General features: G+C 42.7%; 1 protein-coding gene across 1 annotated transcript in view; it reads right to left on the bottom strand.

Moving 5' to 3' along the window:
* Positions 1-230: 230 nt before the first annotated feature.
* Positions 231-15,000, bottom strand: part of LOC138037473 (titin-like) — a 33,611-nt gene continuing 18,841 nt past the window's right edge. Inside the window, exons 10-12 of the mRNA XM_068883392.1 lie at positions 3,941-14,242; positions 3,308-3,817; positions 231-2,674 (exon numbers count right to left, since the gene is read on the bottom strand). Of these exons, the coding sequence (XP_068739493.1) occupies positions 2,229-2,674; positions 3,308-3,817; positions 3,941-14,242 (11,258 nt within the window). The 3' untranslated portion in view covers positions 231-2,228. The remainder of the gene's footprint in view (positions 2,675-3,307; positions 3,818-3,940; positions 14,243-15,000) is intronic.

The raw sequence follows: 15,000 nt of genomic DNA, 5'->3' as shown, positions 1-15,000 counted from the left end.
GAGCGACTTAAGAATATCTGGCAACTATTGTTTTCTTGTTTAGGCATCCTTCATTCAGTGGTCGGGAATTTTAGAGTATGATTCTTTTTTTAAAGGATCTTCGAGACGACAAATCACAACGCTCGTCTGAAGCTTGCTTGCAATGCACATGGCTGTTCAGGGGATGGGGGTGGGGGTGTTTAATATGAACGTGGTGAGGTCAAAACTGAAAAATCCAAAAAAAACTTCACTTCTTTATTTTGAAAGAACATTTTCTCGCGTTTTCAGTTTAATTTATTTGCTCTCGTGAGTTCTTGTAACATCAATTTAAACACCTACCTATCAATAAATAATATTCATATCTCTTTCTAGGTGACACAAACAGTCGTGTCATGCAAAGAACATGGATATCACTGCTCCAGTTTTCTTGTCCAAGTTACAATACTTTCAAAGGGACATAAATCTGGAAATAACCTATTCAATCCCTCAACACCATTGTGCAATACGTAAATATTACAATCTCTGTATATTAAATTCCTGATGTCACTTTTAACGTGTCTTTTGAACGAGTCTTCGATATTTCCATCTCGGAAAAAAAAGCAAGGTGACCACACTTCTTGTATGTGGAGCTGCTACGCCATGCTGACGAGGCCCTACAAGGCCGAAACAGCTGTCCATGGCTGCTAATTGACCGGGTGAAATGGTTGTGCACATACGTGATGTGTTGGCCACACCGGGTTGGTGTTAGCGGGTGTCACCTTGCTTTTTTTGTTTTATAACTTTAAGATCTCTTAGTAATTTTGATCAATGTAAACACCATCGCTAATGCATAAGCATTTGAAAATTAATTTTACAATGGTAACGTTTTTTAAAGTACATACGGAGTTTCCGAAAAGGCGGAATCAATTCTTATTATTCTTAAAGGTTTTCTCCTTTGAGCGAGAATTATAACGAGGATTAGAAGACCCACAAACTCAAATTAAATACAAAAATAATAAATAAAAAACATTAACAAAAGTTGCTAAAACACTCTTTTCTTTTTAAAAAAAAATTATTCATTTGGTGTCGTAATTCGCAATTTCCGAATGAGCAACCACTTCCAAAACAAACAAAACATTTTTTACTAAAATTCTGGCCTCGAGAAATGGCATTTATCCATGTCAAGAGAAATTCAAAATGAGCAAGAAAGAGGGAGTGCAGGGGTGCTGGCCGGGATATGCGAATTTCAAAAAAGTTATTTTTTGATCGGAAATTTCCGCGACTGTTCAGCATGACGTCATACAAAACTATCCGGAATTGTGTAACGGCACCTGTTGGATATTCATGGTGGTTTCGGAGTAGTATAGACCTTTTTCATAATGGCGGCCCGATAAAATATTCTTTTGTTTTTTAAAATGCTGATAAGCCGTTTTTTAAAATGCTGATAAGCCTTTCTAGCCTCGCTGCAATGCGCAAAATTCAAAAGAATATGTTAACCAAAATGAGGCCAGTAGGTCCAATTAACACAAACACAATAGAATATCAAATCGGTCACCATTTATGAGAGTGGGCTATTCTTCATCCAATAAGCTATTAGATTCAAAGAAATTGTGGAATCTCTCCCGCTCCGGGTTTTGGGGAAAGATATACCCATTTCCTTGCTTCTGAAACCCGTTTTCGTTAAAACAAACCGTACTTACACTCCAAACGCCATTTTGAATTATTTTGACTTTCTGGACGTCTCGGGAATCAGACTTCCGTATTCGTGACATCTAAAAATAACTTGACTGAAATTTACGTATCCCAAGGGCTAGACTGGGCGACTTCCTCTCCGTCTCCTTAATGTTATCTTGTCCATGTTTCAAGTTTTCACTCAATTTCATTTATCACGATAATAGATCCAAACTGGAGTAGTTTGTCAAATATTGACTTGACACGAAAAAAATTATCTTATTCGCGAAAGCAAGAACCGTGGAACTAATCTCACGAAAAATTGACGCACGATACTCAGAAGAATAATGCTTGCATGAGTCTTAAGTCAAACCCGTTTTCACCCAGATTATGAAATAGCTTTTACCAAGATAAAAACGGGTTCGATCTTTTCATACAAAGGAACAAGGTCGTATTTCTAGTTCCTCACACAGTCCCCCGAAGACCCGCATTATCTTATTCAAAGTGTTAAATCAGTTCTAATTTCCTTTCATCGTCACTTTCCTGACCCATCCCGTTGTTGATTTAGTAATCAGTACCTTTCCTCCCTTTGTTTTACCCTATGGAATTGCCTCTATTTCTCTTGGTCGGACATTTTCTTTGAACTGTCCAACGATGTTTCCCGGGGGGAAGTACCTTCCCACGACAATATTTTTGCCATCAGGAGCTACAGTCATTCCCATACCAAACTCTTCAGTCCCGACCCATATTAACTGCGTAAAATGTCCCGTATCATAAGTGAATCCAGGGTTTTCAAAGTCATAGTCTTGTACTTCATCGTACCACATGTCTATTGCCTCGCGAGCAGACAGGGGAATATCCCAGGTGAATGCCAGGTTCTCTCCACGATCCTTTTGTCCACTATGCGTCAGGGAGTCAGTTTTAGCCAACCGCTCAGCGTAATTCTGTGCCTCGGCGGCTAGCAGTGGTGACCAACGAAGTGGCGGAGCATCGTGGAAGGTTCGGTAGTAGTTGTGCGAAACGACGCATTCAGTCTTAAACTTTTCTGATTAGGATGAAAATAAAAACTATGCACAATTAAAGCCTCATTTACACTAGCAAGTTTTCCTTGACAAGCCCACTTGTCAAGGAAACCTTGCCGACTGTACACACTTGCAAGTTTTCCTTGACAAGTTTTTCCTTGACAAGTTTTCCTTGGTAGTGTAAATGGAAAATATGACAAGTTTTCTTTGACAAGTGCACTTGACAAGTAATTTACACTCGCAAATATCGTCCTTGACAAGTTTTTCCTTGCCAAGTGTCCTTGTTCAAATACTAGCATACTAGTTTTTGAACAAGGACACTTGTCAAGGAAAAACTTCTCATATTTTCCAATTTACACTGCCAAGGAAAACTTGTCAAGGAAAACTTGCTAGTGTAAATGGGGCTTAATAGGAAACAAGATTTTGAGCCAAGCCGTCGATCCAAACCACACGCCTTCTTATTTTTATTTTTAAGTTATTATTATCTCCAGCATACTGTTTTACTGTAAAAAGTGAAAATTCCTTTTTAGGAGGAGTCAATGATTTATCGTAGTTATACGAATAAAAGGAGGTACAATGTAGGTATTTCTCCGGCATTTACTACGTATTCTTAAACACCAAATCAAGCTCTTTTTCTTCAGCTTAAGTGCACTAACCTTTTTCCGCAGGAGTCAAATGCGCTCCCGACTTGGAGCGCCTCCTAACACTCGACCGTCTTCTTTTTAATGTATCTCTGGGAGGCTTTACGTTGTCCTTAAATTCGCCCAAGATATTTCCTGCTGGCTTATACCGAGCGACAATATATTCAGTTCCATCCTCAGCAATGCACTTTGCCACTCCGAACTCGCGAGAAGAAGCCCAAACAACTTGGGTAAAGCGACCACATTTGGCGTTAAAAGCTGGGTCTTCAAAGTTGTAATCCATTGCTTCCTTATACCATAAATCGGCCGTTTCACAACCATTTAGCTCTTTTCCCTGCATGCTCGTTATATTTTCTCCAACTTCTTTGCCTTCAAAACTTTCCAGGGATTTCATCGAGGCCAAATGTTCTGCCCATTTTTTTGCGCCCTCAGCCAGCTCCTCAGACCATTTCAATGGTTTAACTTTGTGTTGCCGGCGGTAAAGGTTGTGCTGCAGAAGACATTCTTGCTCAAAGCTGTCTAACCCTGCCAAACAAAGCAAGAAAAGGGTGTTTGACTTTTACAGCAAGCCACTTGAAGCGATGACACTGTTGTAAAACAACAACAACAACAACAACAACAACTACTACAAAAACAAAACAAACAAACCTTCCAGATCGAGAGAAGTTGTTGAAGATACGGAACCTTCCGCTGACATGCATTGTTCACCAGAAGAGTCACTGCTTAGACTATGCTCCGCCTTTTCTTCTTTTGTGTTCCTCAACTCGAAATTCTCTTTGTTATCTTCAGGGGCCTCCGTCACAATTTCGATCTCTGAGTCTTTTGTTGTTCCTGGGTCATCCGGTGAGACCTTCACTGGTTCCTGGCTATCAGAAAATCCTGTCATTGTTACTGGTTCTTTAGTTTCTGGGGAACATTCCTGGAGCGTTTCCTGCTGTTCACCGCAGTCCTGTTCTTCCATTTGGGTACAGTCCCGACCGAGTGGAGCTTCGTCTTTTTCCGTGAAAGCAGCTGTCTGGCGTAGTGAACCAGTCGTCAGAGTCTCGCCTAGTTCATCTTCATGTAATGTTTCTTCGCCACTGGAGTGCACGTCTGAATAAAAAACATTTTCGTCATCTTCTTCCAGTGGAATATCACCATTCCCATCTTCATCAGACTCTACTTGGCTCAGCTTTTCTTCCAAGATGACAAATGATTCTAGCCTCTCGTATTCTTCCAACTGACGTTGCTCCTCTTCATCTAACTCATCTGAATCGTCGATATCAAACTCTGGAGATTCTCGAATTTCTCCTAAGCCCATGTTTTCGAATTCGTCTTCATATAAAGTCTCTGGAGCAGGTCTCTTGGCGTGTGCCTCATCTGTGGTAGTTTCTGCAATGTTGTGGTTTTCAATATCGTTTTCTTCTTCGGGAATGACATAGATTTCCCGATGGTCAGAAATGTCTTCTTCACCAGAGGATTCAAACTCGTCCCCATAGCGCACAAGTATAAACTCTTCCAGGTTTTCTTCCAGTGGTTCTCCTTGGCGGACGTATGTCTCAGAAAAGGGTGCTTCGTCTTCGTCAACTTCCTCATAACTTGGTTCCAAGCTTTCCGTTGATGAAAATTCTACGTAATAACGTGTTGCTGTAGCACTCTCATCTTCGTCATAAAAATCCACTTGGCTCAAATCTAAAGGTTGTTTACGCGTCTTTCTTATTTTCAGGTTTTCAAGGGTTCCTTCGTCATCAGATTTCTCCCCAATATCTTCCTTCTCTAGAAGACGTTCACCTGCTTCACTTTCATTAGTCAAACTGTCTTCATGTTCGTCCATCAAATTCTCTTCATTGGTTCGTTCTTCGTGGACTTGAGACCCCGTTATTTCGCATCCTTCCTCCACTTTAGGCACTTGATTGTCTGATTCTCGCTCCTGAATTTCCTGTTCCAGCTGAGTTTTACACGCTGTGATCTCAAGTTCTTCTTCATAAACAGCTGTGCGATCCACATCTTCTTCCTCACGTTCCGCAAAAGACTCTACTTCGAGTTCTTCAATGGGCTCATCTGGAAGCGCTGATACCTCTACCTCTTCTTCAAAGACTGCTGAGCGGTCCACTGGACTGTCTTCCTCCGTGCACTCTGCATAAATGATGTCTTTTTCAGTAGGAAGAGCCGAGACGTCCAGCTCTTCTTCAAACACAGGAGTTTCAGTTCTCGTCTCATTCTCATCAACTATTTCGCGGTTTTCTTCAACAAGGGAACCACCTTCTTCAAAAACTTTAACTTCAACTTCTTCGTCAAGAACAGAAGTTTTCATTAAGCTGTTGGCGTCCGATTCGTAGACTACATCCTCAGCTGCTCCCTGAAAATTCCCTGCATCATCTTTTTCCGCCTCGTTAAGATTTCGCTTGTCCTCTACACCGGCTTCACTCTCGTTACATGTGTCATCCTCCTCTACTGAATCTGACCTAGAGGGTCTTGATTGCTCACGATCAATGCTTTCAGCTCCCTCACCACGGAATTCTTCCTCTGATAGGGCTTCATCCATACGCATCACATCAATTTCTTCTTCAAAATGTTCAACCGCCGATTCTTGCTCAAGCATAGCTTCGTCGTCCTTTAAAATTGCTGTCAAACGATCCTCTCGCAGTAACACTTCCTCCTGGTCATCTTTGGAAGGAGACCGAGTAACTAAGGTCTTCACCAAAGTGGTTTCACGTTCCACAATCGCGTGAGGATTTCCGAGGGAAGTGGGTAATTGTTGTTCTGCCACCTTGCATTCCAAGACTTCGTTTTTTAGAAGGCGAACCTCGGTTTCTTCTTCTGAAAATTCCTTTTCATATTTCTCTAATTCTTGATCTTTAGTCTCCTTGTCTAAAATACTTTCACTGAGTTTATCGCTGGTCGCTACCTGTCGAAATATGCATGCGCTATGAGACTCAAAGTTATATTCAAGAGTCCTGCTTGTGGACTCTGCAGCAACGTGAGAGATACTTTGCTTAGTCCTAGTGGAGAAAACGTCAACTTTCTCTTCCTTCTCATGTAATATTTTTATCTGCCTTCCTTGTTCGCTCACAATTAGACTTTCACTTTGGCTGACACTAAAGCTTTCTTCATCTCTGGGAAGCATAAGACCGTGCTCGGTAAAAGTTCCTTTATTTTCACTATCAGTGGTGGTTTTCTGTGCTTTCGTTACCTCTCTTTTTCCAGCTTTCTCCACAATTGGCTCTTCTGTCTTGTTCTCCATTTGCCAAGAGTAATCGAAAATCTTCTCTTCCTTTTGCTCACGGGAAACGGCTGAAACGGTAGGCTCACTCTCAATAGTCGATTGTTCGATGGTTACATTTCCTCGTTCTTCAGGCTTCTGAGCATTCACTTTGCCCAAAAGATCGACTCCCTTCTCATTTTTCTGAGGACTCAAATGGTCTTTTCGACTTGTTTCGACAATGACACTCTCTATGTCCATAAACTCTTCAGCGAACTCTCTTTCATTTAGTTCCTCTTTCACGCTATAATCAGTAAACCCCACATCTGATAACTCTGTTGCTGTCTCCAATGACTGCCCAGACACGTAAGGAATCTCTGGTCCTTGCGAACGTTCCTGGAGGTTGTCGTGATCTTGTACCTTTTTTTCCTCAATATTGTCCTCGCGTTGTTCTTGCAAAACTAGTTCTTCAGTTATGAACAGAGGCGGTAGACACTTCGAGATTGACTTCTCTGAAACAGTATCTCCCTCCCCGTAATTTATCGAATGGTACGTTTCAATGTCGTATTCCTCGTTGATTGTTTCGTAATCTTGTAAGTCTTTGAGCTCATCAGACACACGCAGTGGTGACGATGAAGACTCGGACAGTAATTCTGAAATGGAGCCTTCTTCGCTCCCTTCGAAAGCTTCCACGGTTTCTCTTTGTTTAACTTTCGCTTTTTGCTCTAAAATATGCTCAGACACGAACACTTCTGCCACTTCGTGGGATTCAGAGATAATTTGATCATCTGGAAGGTATTCCATGGACGCTTCGTCTGGATATTCGTATTTCTCAGTTTCCACTTCACTGTCTTTCTTGAGTTCGTTCTCTACAAAAGCGAGGTTTTTGTCCTCCAAAAGCTCAGACACGGAAATCTCTGACACTTCGTGAGATTCAGAGATTACTTGATCATCTGGAAGATAATCCATGGCCGACTCTTCTGGATATTCGTGTGTCTCAGTTTCCACTTCACTGTCTTCCTTGAGTTCGTTCTCTGCAAAAACGAGGTTCTCGTCCTCTAAAACAAGCTCAGACAGGGAAACCTCTGCCACTTCGTAGGATACAGGGATTTCTTCATTATTTGGAACGTAACCCGTGGCCGCTTCTTCTGGATATTCGTATGTCTCGGTTTTCACTTCACTATCTTTGTTGAGTTCGTTCTCTGCAAAAACGAGGTTCTCGTCCTCTAAAACAAGCTCAGACAGGGAAACCTCTGCCACTTCGTGGGATACAGGGATTTCTTGATCATCTGGATGGTATTCCATGGCCGCTTCTTCTGGATATTCGTATGTCTCGGTTTCCACTTCACTGTCTTTCTTGAGATCGTTCTCTGCAAAATCGAGGTTCTCGTCCTCTAAAACAAGCTCAGACAGGGAAACCTCTGCCACTTCCTGGGATACAGGGATTTCTTGATCATCTTGATGGTACTCCATGGCCTCTTCTTCTGGATATTCGTATGTCTCGGTTTCCGCTTCACTGTCTTTCTTGAGATCGTTCTCTGCAAAATCGAGGTTCTCGTCCTCTAAAACAAGCTGAGACAGGGAAACCTCTGCCACGTCGTGGGGTACAGGGATTTCTTCATCATTTGGAACGTAACCCGTGGTCGCTTCTTCTGGATATTCGTATGTCTCGGTTTCCACTTCACTGTCTTTCGTGAGATCGTTCTCTGCAAAATCGAGGTTCTCGTCCTCTAAAACAAGCTCAGACAGGGAAACCTCTGTCACTTCCTGGGATATAGCGATTTTTTGATCATCTGGATGGTATTCCATGGCCACTTCTTCTGGATATTCGTATGTCTTAGTTTCCACTTCACTGTCTTTCTTGAGTTCGTTCTCTGCAAAATCGAGGTTCTCGTCCTCTAAAACAAGCTCAGACAGGGAAACCTCTGCCACTTCGTGGGATACAGGGATTTCTTGATCATTTGGATGGTATTCCATGGCCGCTTCCTTTGGATATTCGTATGTCTCGGTTTCCACTTCACTGTCTTTCTTGAGATCGTTCTCTGCAAAATCGAGGTTCTCGTCCTCTAAAACAAGCTCAGACAGGGAAACCTCTGCCACTTCCTGGGATACAGGGATTTCTTGATCATCTGGATGGTACTCCATGGCCTCTTCTTCTGGATATTCGTATGTCTCGGTTTCCGCTTCACTGTCTTTCTTGAGATCGTTCTCTGCAAAATCGAGGTTCTCGTCCTCTAAAACAAGCTGAGACAGGGAAACCTCTGCCACGTTGTGGGATACAGGGATTTCTTCATCATTTGGAACGTAACCCGTGGCCGCTTCTTCTGGATATTCGTATGTCTCGGTTTCCACTTCACTATCTTTGTTGAGATCGTTCTCTGCAAAAACGAGGTTCTCGTCCTCTAAAACAAGCTCAGACAGGGAAACCTCTGCCACTTCCTGGGATATAGCGATTTTTTGATCATCTGGATGGTATTCCATGGCCACTTCTTCTGGATATTCGTATGTCTTAGTTTCCACTTCACTGTCTTTCTTGAGTTCGTTCTCTGCAAAATCGAGGTTCTCGTCCTCTAAAACAAGCTCAGACAGGGAAACCTCTGCCACTTCGTGGGATACAGAAATTTCTTCACCATTTGGAACGTAACCCGTGGCTGCTTCTTCTGAATATTCGTATGTCTCGGTTTCCTCTTCACTATCTTTGTTGAGTTCGTTCTCTGCAAAAACGAGGTTCTCGTCCTCTAAAACAAGCTCAGACAGGGAAACCTCTGCCACTTCCTGGGATACAGCGATTTCTTGATCATCTGGATGGTATTCCATGGCCACTTCTTCTGGATATTGGTATGTCTCAGTTTCCACTTCACTGTCTTTCTTTACAAAAACAAGGTTGTCGTCTTCGTTGTCTGAAACCTCGGCAGCAATATTCACAAGGATAATTGGTACCTTGGTTTCTGTCTCCATTACCATAGCATCAGTGGTTCCAATGGTGTCTTCAAACATAGTTGGCGATTGTTCCGAAAGCAACGCCTTCTCACCAATTTCCTCCTTACGTTTTGGTTCGTACGGCTCATGAATAAAATCTGTAAATTGTAAATGCGCACTCTCCTCCTTGCTATCTTGTTTTTTTAGGCCCGTTTCCATTGTCACTTCCTCAGTTGAATCCTGCTGAGCAGAATCAATTTTATGTTCTATCGCAGCAGCTGCAATACTTAATAAAGACTGGGGTGACTTCAAGACAACAGTAGACTCATGGGCCTTTAGCTCATGAAACTTCTCAGCAAATGCCTCTTTCTCTGTTTTTTCCTCCTCGCATGATTCCTCTTTCGGTTCCACATTCGATAATGTTCCAGCAATGTGAAGTGAATTTAGAGGTGTTTCCAAAATATCAGTGCTTATCACTATCTCGTGGTTTTCGTCATACCCTAAGCTTTCTTCTATCCGTGCATCCTCCTCAAAGGCCTCAGCATCGTTTGCAACATTTGCCATTTCTCCAGCAATATTTTCTATTTCTGCTGGCTCCACAAATGACTTTGTTCCATAGCTGTTCTCAAATTCCTCAAACTCTTCGACGTAAACAGATTCAGGAGGTTCGTCGTCGTCTGTTGCCTCAACCATCCCGCTGTCTAAAAACTCTCCAGCTATATGACTGTTTTGTTCCAGGCACGTAAGCTCAGTATGGCCAAACTTCACTTCAATGTCATCTTCCCGCACATCAGCATGCTCCAGGTCTTGTTCATCTTCTTTTTCATGCGTTTTCTTGACTAATGGAATGCAAACATCTTCTCTAGCGGTGTGTATAGCAAATGATGTTCTATCAGGTGTCATTTCATCCGCAAAGACGTCCTCCTCCAAGAAAACCGATGTCTGGTTTTTTTCTTCATCCGATATCATTTCAACTTCTTCGAAGGTTTCGGTATTCACACTTTCTCCAGCAAGGCCGTGTGTTCGAGAGGATGACGTATTGGTAATCATTTCATCTACAGTTACACCTTCTTCGATGAACAGAGACGCTCGCTTGCTTTCTTGGGTGTCGTCTTGCTCAATTTCGTCAAAGATCTCTTCATTGTTGATATCTTCTGCTGTTTGTTTCGGCGAAAATGAGGTACAGGTTAAAATCTCATCTTCATTTATGGCCTCTTCGTAAAACAGCGATGCTCGTTTTCTCTCTTCGTTGGGCTCTTCGTTAATTTCGTTGAAGTTTTCCACATTTTTGCCTTCTCCGGCTACTTGGTTTGGCGAAGAGATAGCGCTGGCTCCTACTTCCTTCACACTTGAATCTTCCTCAAAAAATAAAGAAGCTCGTTTTTTCCCTTCAAAACACTGTTCCTCGAGTATTAAATCGATGCTTTCGTTTTGCGTGCGTTCACCAGCAAGGTGTGTAGGGGGAGATTTTGTATTGGTCGTAATTTCACCTACAGTCATCGTTTCTTCCACGATTAGAGATATTCGATTGCTTTCCTTAGTGGCTATCTCATCAACTTCTTCAAAGGACTCTTCGTTGTTTATTTCTCCTGCGATGTGTTTTGGAAAGGAAGAAGCATGTCTCGTTGCTTCTTTAACAATAGTAGTTTCCTCCATGAAAAGCGATGCCCGTTTGCTTTCAAAGGTGTTTTCGTCGTCAGTTTTTTCAAAGGTCTCCAATTCTTTGCTTTCCATTATAAGGTGTCTTGGCGAGGAGGGTCTGTCAGTCCTCACTGTTTCTACATTTGGAACTTCCTCTACAATACGTGATGCTTGCTTGTTTTCTTCATCCGTTACTTCGATGATTTCCTGGTAGGGCTCAACATCTCTACTCTCCATTGCAAGGTGTTTTGGCGACGATTCAATGTCAGTTCTCACTTCGTCCAAAGTGACGGCGTCTCCGAGAAAAATCGATGTACGTTTGCTCTCTTCACTGGGTTCGAATTCTTCGAGAATTTCCTCAAAGCTTTCCACATTTTTGCTTTCCCCGGATACCTGTTTTGGTGAGGACATAGTGTCTGGTAACAATGCATTGACCATTGAATCTTCCTCTATGAACAAAGAGGCTGGTTTTTTAAACTCGCCATACTCCTCCTCGTTTATTTTTTCAACACTTTCATTTTGAGTACATTCGCCAGCGATGTGCCCTGATGACGAAGGGATGTCGGTCATAACATAATCTACAGTAGAGTCCTCCTCCGTGAACTGCACGCCTTGTTTCTCATCGACAGTTTGTTCGTCAATTTCTACGCCCTCTGTGAGTGTTGTAGGATCAACATTTAGAGTTTCACCTGCCACATGTAAACGCTCGGAAAATTCTTTAAGTGTTATTGAATCAACAAAACTGTTTTTCTCTTCAAACAACGAAGCTCGCCTGTCTATATCAGCTTCCTCAGGTTCTACTTTTGACACAACAACGTTATCAAGTTTTGCTTCGGCCACCTTCAGCTCTTCAGCTGGTTTACAGTTTTTACTCTCATTAGATACGTGCTGAGGGAACGAAGAAGAAAAGTCAGTCATCGTGTCATCCACGTAAAATGACTCATGTGACTGCTTATCAGTCATCGTTTCTTTCATTTCATCGACGTGTTGGGCGTTTTCCAGCTTGCCTCCTTGTAGAGTGGCTACCTCTTCATAGGGAAGAAATAACTCCTCAATGTTTATTTCGGATCGCACTTCTGGACGAACTTCGGCAGCAATGTTTTCCGAAATCTCTGGTAATTGGCTCTCTGGAATAGATTTAGGAGCGGTACAGTAGAGAACAGGTTCTACTGGTTCGTTCGGATCTTCAACTTCAGGCCGAAGTTCAAGTTGAAACTCTCTTTCTTCGATATTTAGTGCGCGTTCCTGGTCATGATCACGAAAAACAGCTTCGCATGGAATTTGCTTCTCAATAGTCTCATTGCTATCCAGAAATGTTTCAGCCGTCAATGATACATATTCATTTTCATTTTCTTCACTTTTAACGTTTAGTTCGCATCTAACGTCTCCACGAACTTCGGCAGTGATATCCTCCTTAACTTCTGGCAGCTCCCTGAATTTCAAGATAGGTGTGTGCTCGTAAGGCAACGGCTCCAGCATTTCTTCACCAGCAAGGTTAATGTCAGGTGAGATAGGTACTAAACCGATTTCGTCGAGGAGTCTGTCACGTTCCTGATGATGATCACGAATCGCGACTTCGTACGATTCTACCGACCTCGACGACTCACTTACGTCACTAATGATTATTTCACCCTGTGCAAATTCCTCCTGCTGTGTTGGACTTTGCATCCTTTCCAATAACCTCTCAGGATCAGAGGCACTTTCATTTTTATGTTCTCGTTCTACTGCTTCAACATTTTCAGTGACGGGTTCAACGTCATCGACAGCCAAAGACAATTGAGACTCGTACGCTAGGATTACATTTTCTGGGACTGCTCTCCCGTCCAGCCTTTCTTCTTCCAAGTATTTTGCCGGTTCTAGCCCGAGATCACTGCTTACTCGTTCCATTTTATCGTGAAGTTCACTTTTATGATCTCTTAAAGTCGCACAGATAATTTCGGCAGACTCGGGTCTCTGTATCTCCTTGCTTGGTTTTAATATCCCTTCTTCCGCGTCACTTTCCACCTTATCACATTTAACTTCCTCTCTTTGTAATCTTGCCAACAACTCAACGAAATCTTTCTCCGACTCCACAATTCGTTTCTGAGAAGCCTCGCATGTCTCTTCAATCGGTGTTCTTTTCTCTCCAAGACCTTCATCTTCCGTCCTGCTGAAAATATTTTGCAAAAGTTGTCCTTCCATCGTCTCACCAAAATCAGAGAGTTCATCACTCCCACCTGGACGGTCGTCAACAGGTATCAGCATTATCTTAGAAATCAGTTCTCTCAATCGAATATCAATTTCTTCTCGTTTCGTTGTGGCGTAGCAGTGTTCGGGATCTAACGCCCTCGTGAACAAAGTTTGTGGAACTTCAACTGTCGCTTCACTTGTGTCATGCAATTCGTCAGGGTAGTCATGTGGGGAGTCATCTATTGAATCTTGTGGTTCGGCCTCTCTCACTTCAAAAGATTGGCTCTCAAGAAATTCGGCAGCAGCACCCGAGTTCAGTGGCGTCACAACTCTTCGTGTTAACAATATCGGTTCGTCCTCGGTATCTATGATATCAGAATATTGGTGAGAAGCGTCTTCATCTGAAAACTCGAAAATCTCCATTGTACAAGACTCTTCCTCTATAAATTCATTGGTCTGACAGTAAGTGTCCTCTAATTCATAATCCTGTACGTCTTCTGGTCTGTCGTCATAATAAGCAAAATCTACAATGTCCTCTGCGTCCGATACACTAACTAGACTTTCCTCGTCTTCTCCAGCTTCATCTTCGAACATGTCCTCGTGTATTTCTCCCTCGTCCCCTTCCATGTGAGCGGGAAATAAGTCATCAAACTCTAACTGGCACTCAGGTTCATCATGCTCCTGCTGTGGGCGTTCTTGTCTTTCTTCTCCTTCTTCTTTCTCGCGAGATAACTCCGGCTCTGAAGTGGAATCTAACTCCTCCAGTTTGTCTTGAATCAGGCTTCGTCTAAACGAAGACTGTGAATTCGAGGGCGATTGTCTCTCAAAACTGCGTTGAAATGTCTCAAAGAAAGCTACTTTTGAAAGCACGTTCCCTGGCTGAGTTTCCGGCTCTGTGCCCTCTGAATCTAGTGAAAGTGAACGTCGTACTTCACATACGCGGTGGTACAGGTCGTCTTCTGGGTCAGAAAACAAATCAGCCTCCTCCAATTGGGGTTCTTCTGTTTGTAAGTATGCCTCCTCAGAAACACAGTCGACGCCTACGTAGAAAATGCGAAATTTTAAAAAGACGTTAGATAAGAACTTTTAGAAAAACTGACTACGACTGCGTTTCACTTATCAAAGAAACATGCAAACGGCAGGGCACACAAGTCCTGCACATTCTGCTTTAGTGCATTCTACAACAAATTAAGACAGGGAAACATCCCCGTCCGGGGAACAACGTCCTCCTCCCCCCTCCCCCACTTCAAACGTCAAATTGTTCTTTAAAATTCCATACAACTTACGGAGTACTTGCAAGGGATGTCAGGTGGGGTTTACGAGTTATAGACCTTGCCTCGGTTGTTCAAAAGGTGGATAATGCTATCCACCGGATAAACGCTAGCAAAACCAATTGAGTTCTCCAGTAGATAGCGTTACTCACCTTTTGAACAACCGAAGCCTTGTCCGAGAAGAATTGATTGATTATTTGCGGATGCACGGATTTCCTCTAAGTTATTTTAAGACCCCGAGTGTTGGTTCGACCGGGAGCCCGAAAAGTGACCTCCCTCGCTGTAGCATCAGGACGGAGCCATTACAACGACCCTTGTGATTGGTTCGAAAAACAATAGGCAAAAAAATAATTTACAACGCAAAGGATGGAGCCAAAAATGCCGCCAAGGATGGAGCCTAATCCTTAACACAATAGTTGCATCCTATACCGATCCATTGAAATTAGAGGCGTGCGGTGTCTGTCACGGTGGTCCGATGATCAAACAAATCAGCCAAATGGTCAGCGGTACAAAATGGAACGACTACT

The sequence above is a fragment of the Montipora capricornis genome, chromosome 2 (genome assembly GCF_036669925.1).
Source record: "Montipora capricornis isolate CH-2021 chromosome 2, ASM3666992v2, whole genome shotgun sequence".
NCBI lineage: Eukaryota > Metazoa > Cnidaria > Anthozoa > Scleractinia > Acroporidae > Montipora > Montipora capricornis.
Note: the sequence above shows the minus strand (reverse complement) of the source record. Positions and strands in the feature narration are given on the sequence as shown.